The sequence below is a fragment of the Piliocolobus tephrosceles genome, chromosome 6 (assembly GCF_002776525.5).
Source record: "Piliocolobus tephrosceles isolate RC106 chromosome 6, ASM277652v3, whole genome shotgun sequence".
In the NCBI taxonomy this organism is placed as follows: domain Eukaryota; kingdom Metazoa; phylum Chordata; class Mammalia; order Primates; family Cercopithecidae; genus Piliocolobus; species Piliocolobus tephrosceles.
This window is the reverse complement of record NC_045439.1, coordinates 3,626,630-3,636,999: the sequence shown is the minus strand read 5'-3', so window position 1 is coordinate 3,636,999 and position 10,370 is coordinate 3,626,630. Positions and strand designations below refer to the sequence as shown.

The 10,370-nt window shown below is 54.9% G+C and overlaps 1 protein-coding gene across 7 annotated transcripts in view; it reads left to right on the top strand.

Annotated features, from left to right (window-relative positions):
- TRAF3 (TNF receptor associated factor 3) overlaps positions 1-10,130 on the top strand; it is a 131,086-nt gene extending 120,956 nt beyond the window's left edge. For all 7 annotated transcript variants that reach the window (XM_026455224.1, XM_026455236.1, XM_026455234.1 and 4 more), the window contains 2 exons: positions 1,958-2,132; positions 3,900-10,130. In XM_026455224.1, coding sequence (XP_026311009.1) covers positions 1,958-2,132; positions 3,900-4,471 — 747 coding nt within the window. In that variant the 3' untranslated portion in view covers positions 4,472-10,130. The remainder of the gene's footprint in view (positions 1-1,957; positions 2,133-3,899) is intronic.
- Positions 10,131-10,370: the final 240 nt, after the last annotated feature.

Here is a 10,370-nt window from a genome sequence, read left to right as displayed (position 1 = left end):
TAGGGGTTTATTAAATTAATTTCTTTTTTATTATACTTTGTAGTTACCCAGAGAGAAAAGGAGAAAACACAATGAAACATTATATTGTATTTAAAAAGGCACAAGTCATTAGCATTAAATCAAGCCACATAAAGTACAATGTTTCTTAAAACACCAAGCCTCCCGCTGGAAGCCCCCAGCATTTTGCCAAGGGCCCAGCGATGTGTCGGTCATCAGACTTGTTCAGTGTCGTCAATGGTATTGTCCCCCAGCAAATAGACTTGGTGAGCTAATTAAATATCCTTCTGAGCATGTACGATTGTGTAAAATAAAGGGGCAGTGACAGTGTCAGTTTAAAGGGACAATGACAGTGGAAAGAGGTGTTCGTTAGAGAAATTATCCTTACTTTTTAGAGGTTGACTAACATCATGTTTCTTGGAAAGAACAGGAAGAATAACACTGCTTTTATACCCAAAAAGCCACCCAAACCTGTCATGTTTGTGTCTTCGTGGTTAATAACAGCCAGCAAAGGTGCTGAAACTTAGATGTTTAAAAATAGACTTCCAAAAGGAGAAGTGAATTCAGGGGCCCTGGGACCCGCCCCGTGAGCACCCGGTGTGGCCGCAGCTTGTGAGGTGGCTCAGTCATTCCACAGCTGCACTGAGCACTAAACTCTCCAGCCCTCACAAGCTGCTTGAAAATGCACATCCTTTTTTGAAGTGAAAACCCTTTAAGTCCCTGGCTTCATCTCACAGGTGGGCATTCCAGCCCCTTAACACAGACTGGGCCACCAGGGCAGAGTACGGCTCCCACGCCTCCAAGTAGTGACAAATACGAGAGGCCTGTGTGTTTTGGGAAAGGGCTTTCTGAATTAGTTAAATGAAGTAGCATAAAGTCAGGCCTGATTGCTTTCAGCCTCATGTGTTCGGGGCAGGGTTTCTGCGTTCCTGCCTCCCTCGCTGGGGCCTGGCAGCCTGGGTGTGGAGCCAGTGGGGGAAGAGCCCTGTGTCTGCAGCATCGGCCCACTGGGTTTCACCCAGGGCCTGAGGACATGGCTTGGGGCCCTTTCCTGCCACCATCCAGGTGGGAGGAGTCTGAGGAGTGGGAGTCCTCTCCTGGGACCCTGGGGTCGTTCTGGGGCACCCCCGGCAGCCGCAGAGACAGGGCTGTGCTTCTGCCCCAGACCCAGCAGCAGGGTAGGAGGTCTTTAGATGTTCCAAGGGAAGATGAGGGCACATAGGCACAATTCTGGCATCCTAAACCTGAGACCCTGTGGCAGCCATGCAGGGCCACCTGCCCCGTGGGACCTGCACTTACAGGGGTGAGGTTTCTCTGGGAAGCGGGGACCCTCCATACCTATGGCCCCCGAGGTATCTGAGGGCTGCAGAAGAGATGTCCACGGGAGCCTTGTGGCCCCGCACAGGTGCTGTGGCCTGGGAGAAGAGCTGGGAGGGACACGTGGGAGTGTGAGGGTGAGGTTGGATCTAGGTGGCTGACAAGATTGCTGGTGTGGGTTGACTGACGCCAGGGTGTGGGCGTGTGAGAAACGGGCGGGCAGGTGGCACCAGTGCTGCTGTGAAACAGGGAAGCCTGGGCAGGGGCTGTGGGCAGCAGAAGCATGAGCTGCTGCCTGCCCCGGAGACAGCGGAGACCTCTCCCCTGGTCTTCTGAACACTTGCCAGCCGTCACTTCGCTTTCCTGGTGGCTCTGTCGACAAAGCCAGCTGGCGCAGTGGAGTCTCCTGTTGTTTTCTTCCATCTGGCTTCACGTCACCTCCAGGGCTCCCTGCCGGCACAAGCACTTGCTCCCAGGGAGCTCCCAGGAGGGCCGATGCAGAGCCCCGCTCCTGGAGTCAGAGCCGCGGGTGGCAGGCCTCTGTGACTGTTCTGCTCCTAGTCCGTCTGTATTTGATGGGAGGCGGTGCAGCATTGTCCAAGTCCTAACTATGTTTTGGTTTTTAACACCTTTGGTTTGGAAGCGAGTGATAGACAGCCAAGCAGAGAAACTGAAGGAGCTCGACAAGGAGATCCGGCCCTTCCGGCAGAACTGGGAGGAAGCAGACAGCATGAAGAGCAGCGTGGAGTCCCTCCAGAACCGCGTGACCGAGCTGGAGAGCGTGGACAAGAGCGCAGGGCAAGTGGCTCGGAACACAGGTGAGGCAGGGGCCGGGGCCGGGCCAGCAGTGTGCATCTGGGCCCCGGGGGACTGCTGGGGCAGGGTCCGTGGGATGAGGGCTATGTTAGGTACATGTGCCTTAGAACAGTTCTTTCCAATTATGGGTAACACGCAGAGGTGTGATGACTTTCCTGCTGAAAGTCCCCCAGCAAAGACAAACGTTTCCCACGCAGGCTTGTTCCCTCCGTGTGAGGCCCTGTGTGGTGTAGAGAGTAGGGGCAGCTGCAGCCACGGGAAGTTACAAAGCCCTCCTGGGAGAGACTGGCCACAGTATGACCCGCAGGACAGGCTCAGGTGCACATGGCCAGGCCCTGCTGGTCGGGGCGCCCCAGACCTGACTCCTAAGGGCCAGGGGGCAGCAGTCCCACTGCGCTCTGCCAGCATGTTTCTGATTCCACAAGCAGATGTGGGCCTGTGGCTTTGGGGACTGAAAGAGTATTGGGAATATTTACATGAAGAGGATTAATGGCAGAAAGGAACACAGATTACCATGGCATGTGGGGGGCCGGATGAAGCAGGCAGAGGATGAGGTTGGAGGAGAGGGGAGCAGCTTTGCTCCGAGGGAGCAGAGGCCGCCTGCAGGCGCTGAGGCTGGTGGGAGGGGTGGGGAGAGCACAGCTGTCTCCTGCTCCCAGGGGCTCCCACCAGCAGGCTTCCCAGGAAGCCACAGTGGAGTCAGAGCGCTCTGTCCTGGACCCTGCAGTGAGGTGTCCTGTGACACATAGGCAGGTCACCCGCCCAGGACATCCCCTCTCAGCAGGCTGTGCCCAGTAATGTGTCCAGACAGGGCTGTGGGCATGAGAGCAGTGGTAGAACTGGGGCAGGGACCTGGGCTCTTCCCTGGGAGGCAGTGGCCTCAGGACATCTGTCTACACAGTTTTGCTGGTGTTACCCCCAGAAACCACAGTCATTTTTATATTGTTTCGGATGCTGGTGTGACTGGGCATGGTGGTGTGGCCTCTAGTCCCAGTGCTTTGGGAGGCTGAGGTGGGAGGATTACTTAAGCTCAGGAGTTTGATGCCATCCTGAGCAACAGAGCGAGACCTTGCCTCTTTAAAAATTAAAAAATGAGGCTGGGCGCAGTGGCTCACGCCTGTAATCCCAGCACTTTGGGAGGCTGAGGCGGGCAGATCACGAGGTCAGGAGATCGAGACCATCCTGGCTAACACAGTGAAACCCCGTCTCTACTAAAAATACAAAAAACTAGCCGGGCGAGGTGGCGGGCACCTGTAGTCCCAGCTACTCGGGAGGCTGAGGCAGGAGAATGGCATGAACCCACGAGGTGGAGCTTGCAGTGAGCTGAGATCCGGCCACTGCACTCCAGCCTGGGCGACAGAGACTCCGTCTCAAAAAGAAAAAAAAGGGCCAGATGCGGTGGCTCATGCCTGTAATCCCAGCACTTTTGGGAGACCTCAGGTGGATCACCTGAGGTCAGGAGTTCGAGACCAGCCTGGCCAACATGGTGAAACCCTGTCCCTACTAAAAATACAAAAATTAGCCAAACGTGGTGGCAGGCGCCTGTAATCCCAGCTGCTCAGGAGTCTGAGGCAGGAGAATCGCTTGAACCTGGGAGGCAGAGGTTGCAGTCAGCCGAGATTACGCCACCGCACTCCAGCCTGGGCAACAGAGTGAGACTCCGTCTCAAAAAAATGAAATAAAATAAAAAGTGCTGGTGCAGCTTTGCTTTCCTAACCTTTCTGACGTTCACCTGTCTCATTCATCAAATCCCTCCTCGCCTGTGGCAGGCCTGCTGGAGTCCCAGCTGAGCCGGCATGACCAGATGCTGAGTGTGCACGACATCCGCCTGGCCGACATGGACCTCCGCTTCCAGGTGCTGGAGACCGCCAGCTACAACGGCGTGCTCATCTGGAAGATTCGCGACTACAAGCGGCGGAAGCAGGAGGCTGTCATGGGGAAGACCCTGTCCCTCTACAGCCAGCCTTTCTACACTGGCTACTTTGGCTATAAGATGTGTGCCAGGGTCTACCTGAACGGGGACGGGATGGGAAAGGGGACGCACCTGTCGCTGTTTTTTGTCATCATGCGTGGAGAATATGATGCCCTGCTTCCTTGGCCGTTTAAGCAGAAAGTGACACTCATGCTGATGGATCAGGGGTCCTCTCGGCGGCATTTGGGAGATGCGTTCAAGCCCGACCCCAACAGCAGCAGCTTCAAGAAGCCCACTGGAGAGATGAATATCGCCTCTGGCTGCCCAGTCTTTGTGGCCCAGACTGTTCTAGAAAATGGGACATATATTAAAGATGATACAATTTTTATTAAAGTCATAGTGGATACTTCGGATCTGCCCGATCCCTGAAGAGTAGCTGGGGAGGTGGATTTAGCAGAAGGCAACTCCTCTGGGGGATTTGAACCGGTCTGTCTTCACCGAGGTCCTCGCACTCAGAAAAGGACCTTGTGGGACGGAGGAAGCGGCAGAAGGCGGACGCGTGCCGGCGGGAGGAGCCACGCGTGAGCACACGTGACACGTTTTATAATAGACTAGCCACACTTCACTCTGAAGAATTATTTATCCTTCAACGAGATAAATATTGCTGTCGGAGAAGGTTTTGATTTTCATTTTTAAAGATCTAGTTAATTAAGGTGGAAAACATATATGCTGAACAAAAGAAACATGATTTTTCTTCCTTAAACTTGAACACCAAAAACACACACACACACACACACATGTGGGGATGGCTGGACATGTCAGCATGTTAAGTAAAAGGAGAATTTATGAAATAGTAATGCAATTCTGATATCTTCTTTCTAAAATTCAAGAGTGCAATTTTGTTTCAAATACAGTATATTGTCTATTTTTAAGGCCTCATCTGGTCTCTGTTTTAATAATTTGTTTGTCAGAAGACCCTGAAGTATACCTAGGTCTTTTTTTTGAAAGTCTCTAAATTCAGAATCATTTTTAATTTTAAGTTCTACAAATAATTGTTACTGCAAACATTTTATTTTAAAACGCTGATAGACTGATATTTCTTGGAAGAAAATATAAAATATCAAACACTGGTTATCACTTGTGATAGGAAAGAGAATATTCAACCTGTTGTTATTTCTCGTTAGAAATGTAAACCTTCAATATCTGTCGTAGTTAATGACACGACTTCACAATTCTGAACGGAGCCTCGCTCATGGATGCTGTGCATCATTTTCAGATTTATAATTGTTTTCACCCTAAAATAGGGCATCCGTTGAACTTTGGAGTTCTAAACAAAATCCTGTAGGTGTTTGGATTCTGCCCCCTGTGTTCGGACGAGCTCTCTGTTGCTGACAGCACCGGCCTTCGGTCTCCATGTCAGGGGTGGGCGGGTGACTGCTGAGGGAGGCCCGCAGGTGTGTTTCTCCATCCTGTCATCTTGCTGCATGCCGTCAACGGTCTCCGAAAGCAACATTGCGCATAGAGCTGGTGGCATACGGTACATGTGCCTTAGATGTGACATGCTGCTTCTCCACCCTGGGTTTGCGTTGAGCATAATTCTAGAAAGTGCTAGTTTAACCAGACTTTTCTCTCCACCACTAGATCTTTGTCTCTACAAGGGCCCTCAGACACCTCCACACCTGCTGAGGGGAAGCCAGGCTCCACCGTCGGCTTCTGGAGCCTCTGCTGCTTAATTACCACAGATTCCAAATCTCTAGGCCCCACGAGTGAGCCGCCTGGTCCAAGTATGGCCTGGTCCCACCCTGAGGGAGGCAGGTGTGGAACAGAAGCCGAGCCTCTCCGTGTCCCCACCGGGGCCGTGGGCACCCCCACAGCCCGAAGCAGAACCCTCTGAGCATTCCAGAGACCGCTGCTCGGGGGCCTGCCCAGGCTGACCGACGGGCGCTCCTGACCACCACCCTAGCGGGAAGGGTGGCCACAGGGCCCGTTGTCCCAGCCTGCGCCTGCCCAGACGGCATTTTCTCAACTCACTGTTTACTGTCTCTCAGTGTCCAACTGTGATTAGAAGCCTGGAGCCCGGCCCCTGCACCCCTTTTGCTATGCACCACGCTTCCTGGTGCTCTTACCACTGATGGGTGCTACACGCGACGGGTGCTTCTTAGGCAAAACCAATGTGTGCGAACCGCCACACCTGTGCCACTTGCCCACAAGCCGCGCCCACAATTGGCCAGCTGGGCCGTGCACGTCAGACTGCCTGCCTCGGCTCTCCCCGTGGCCACGCGGGGACAGCTTGGTGGGTGCCCGGTGGCCCACCTGTCTCTGGTGCTGCCATCTGTCCTGGGTGTGCCTTCGCCCCAGTGCCTGCTGGAAGTGCCCTCCGTCGCACCCCTGTGCCCCGAGCTCCCATGAGGGGCCTGCCGTGCCCTTCGCGGGCGAAGCGCTCCGTTGTTCTTATCTGCCTTTCCTTTCCCCGCTTTCCTGGGATTGCTTTGGGGGAATGAGCATCCTTGGTTCTGCCCCATGAGGGAGCTCATAAAGCAAGGACTTCCTGCAGAAGCTGCGGAAAACCACTGTTCCTTCAAGGTGTCCCCCACCTCAGGCCTGTCCCCTACCTGCCCTCAGGTAGTTTTCCTGAGGTCAGGGGTTAACAACAGGGGCATCCCTGCAACTTCCCCTTCACAAAATGTACAATATTAGATTAAGGTTATGCAACATCTTGGTCTGGTAAGAACCGTTTCGGTTGAAGTCCTGGTGTGGTCCCCGGAAGCAGCAGTGCGTGTCGCTGGGACGTCTCCAGTAGCCCTTCCCAGGCAGATGCTCCTGTGGGGACGCCATGGGACCCCACCCAAGGGTCCCACAGACGTAACCTGAGTGACGGGGGTCCTTGAGGATGGGATGGCCCATGTCACACGCTTTGTCCTTGTGTTTGGTTGTATTGGGGTCTCTGTTCTGAGTGTGTCTTCCTCTCATGTACTCAGCACGGGGGGCAGCAGCCTGGGACGGCGTCCCCTCTCCCAGCAGTGGGCAAGCCTTGTGCTGCTCCACCCTCAACCCCCGGGCACCCTCACTTGGCGCTCGCCACCTGAGCCAGCCTGAGGCCATGGTCTCCCTGCAGCTGAGGCCCAGTGGCCCCTCGGGCAGTGGTCGGCCCTCCCCGTGTCACAGGGCCCTGGCAGCAAGCATGAAACAGGGGCGCACACTGTGTGTTTGGGGGTGCTGCTTATTTACCAAAAGTGACCAAACTCCCAGCAAGACAGAACTGTTCAGCACTTTACAGAAACCAACTGAGTCCTTTGTGCATGAATTAAGCCGGTCTGCTTCCCCGTCACCTTCGTAACAAAACACCGTCCCCTCTTCCCTCGCCTCGAGCAGTTTCTCCAGGACACCGTGGTTCGGGCTGCTCCCTGCTGCCGGGCACGCTGGGCGGCTGGCCTGGGCCCGGCTCACATGAAGGGCATTGGCTCTTGTGACTGCACTGAGCCACGTGCAAGCTGCAGCCAGGCCTGGAAGCCTGACCCTCTGGTTCTAGGGCTTGTCCAGCAGAGCCTGCAGAGCTAGAAGTTGGGGTGTGTCTTTGATAATATGGGGGCCAGGCTGGGAGTAGGGCCTTTCCCGCAGGGTTGGGTGGCTCAGTGAGTGTGGAAGTGAAGGCCCGTAGGGCCCTGGCTTTGGGACTAGACGTGCCAGCTCCAGCTGGGCTGGAGGGAGCCTGAGTAGGCCCTGACATGTGCTGGGCTTTTCGACTCACCGTGCTCTGGTGACACACAGGCAGCCAGGTCAGTATTTGTGTCAATTCTAGGAGCCGTCAAGCATGAAAGTGGTGCTGTCCGCTGAGCGCGAGCCTCACAGAGCCCTGGCGAAGGCGTGGACCTGCAGATGTGTGTTCCCTGTGCAGGTGGGCAGCGGGGGCCCTCGAGACCCAGGTTGCAGCCCCATTCTGTCACCCCTTCGTCCCCAGAGCAGCCTCTGCCGAGGGACGACACCTGTGTCCCTTTGATGCCACAACAGTCAGTCGAACAGGGAGCCCTTTGCTCAGGCAGCTTCTTCTGCCTCTCCTTTCCTGTCACATCCCCCGTGCCCTTCTTGGCCTGTGGTGCCGGGGAGCCGTGGTGTGGCGGACTGGGGGCCGCGGTGTGGCGGACTGGGGGCCGTGGTGTGGCGGACTGGGGCTCCTGCTCCTTGGGTCACTTCCTTGGCCCGGGCCCCACAGGCCCACCGCCTGCCAGGGCTCTCACTGCACTGGCTGTGGCAGGAGGCTTCCCCCCAACCCCGTGTGGCCCAGCTCGGTGAGGATGCAGTTCCAGGCACAGTCCCTGGGACAACCAGCTGCCTCCCAGACCATCTCAGCCTGCTCCAGGGTCCTCAGTCACCCTGGGCCAGGGGCCACATGTCCCACGGCTGTCGGCCATGCCAGTGTCACATTCCAGCACCGCTTTTGCTTGATGGTATCTGGTGGTAGTCACCACGGTGGACCCACATCCTTCAGCCAGAGGAGATGTCAGAGGAAGGAAGGGTGGTCTGGACGGGTCCTCAAACAACCGTTCTGTCCCTAGCAGGGCCATTCCTTGTCAACCCAAGGGAGGGCCGGGCAGTACACTGATCCCAACAGCTGGGCTGACACCTCCTTTCTCCCCTGCACAGGGAGGATTGGCGCGGGGACTGTTACCCTGTGCACAGCCCCAGCAGGGTGGCAGTGCCACTGTCTTCGTGGGCCATCGCAGGGTTGGGCAGGCGCAGACTCCCCTTGCGGGCCCCTTGCTCAATCCCCAGCCCTCCCAGACTCCTCCCTGTACTGGGGGTAATTTGTGTGTCAAAAGGGCTCCAGCAGAACTGTAAAATACTGTTTTTAAAACAATTTAGTGCAGATCTTTACTTAGTAGACTGCAGGAGAGCTAGGGAGAGTGCTGGGAGCCCCTTTGCTTTTGTGTCTGTGAGATGAATGAGGGTCTGTCACCCAAATCTACTTCTCAGCCCATGACCATTGTTCTGTTTTCCGTTTGCAAATCTCAGTAGCTCTGTTTTCTCCAAAGTAGAATGTGTCCACCGGGGCCCAGGCCAGGTGAGGTCAGTGTGGGCTACCTGGTCATGATTGCTGCCTCGTCCAGGCTGGTGTTGATGGTCACAGGCACGGTGGCATCAGGGAGCCGGGCCAGCAGGCGGCGTGAGGCGGGGCCCGCAGCTCTCTGCAAGGGCGTTCTCCACCTGACCCAGGTGTGCCCCACGTGCGGTTGCAGGGCAGACGTATGAAGCCTCGGCCGCCTCCGGGCTGGCAGGGGTGCGGGTGAGGAGGCCCCGGCGGCCAAGCAGAGCCTGCGTTTCATTTCTCCTGCTGCACTGTGTCTAGTCTGTCTTGTGAACTCACCGTGAAAAGATGCTAGAAGTCCAGGATCGCTGCACCACTCCTGTAATTAGGCGATGATTGGTTTTGACAACTTAGTCCCCTCAGACAAGTAAGATACCCCCTCCAATAGCAAATTCAGTGACTTAATTGGAAAACACACAAGCTGGCATGATGTCCGGTGATTTCTCTAAGAAATGCCTGTAGGAGAAGGTGTGTGAAGTGTGGAGGGCAGTGTAGACGCTGCACAGCATCTGTAGATTTGCAACCCCTTCTCTGCCGGTGCCTCTGTGTTCAGTTCTGTTACCCAAAAACAAAGACCAAAGAAGGCCAGTCTCTCATTCGACCCTATCTTTTTAATCTGCCTGTTTTAAAAATTGCGTCTGTAGTAGCCGCTTGCTGTGAGGACACATCTTGACAGTCCAAGTGATTCTGTGACCAGTGATTCGGGTCCTGTTTTCCGCTCTTCTAAGAAAAAAACAAAAAGACCGTCAGTGATTGCCCAGCAATAATCATTGTTGTTCCTGTGAGTTGGCAACATGCCTGACTTTCTGATAGCATTACTGTTTTACCTTTCTGTTTATTGTATATTATGTGTGGTTTTATTTGGTATTTATTTGTGTTTTGAGGTCTTGCAATGTTTTTGTGTTTCTGATGCTAATAACTAAAGTTTGTAAGACTGTAGAATGCAAAACTCGGAGATGCTAAACTGTCTTATTAGAGGAAAATAAATCTGATTATGGAGTCTCAGTTTCTGATCACACCGTCTCTTGCAGGCTGGGCCCCAGGTGAGTGGCCCTCCCTCCTCTCCTGCCGGACCCCGCGGCTGTCCTCTCAGTGGCTGGGCCCGGGATGGTCACCGGGCCAAGACCTGTGTGGCCAGAGGCCTATGCTTGGGTCGCTGCCCTCTGTCACCATCTTGAAATTCTTTGTAATTCTCAGCAAGGGGCCCACTTTGCTTACAGTTTTGCCTGCAGCCTCTGACCTGAA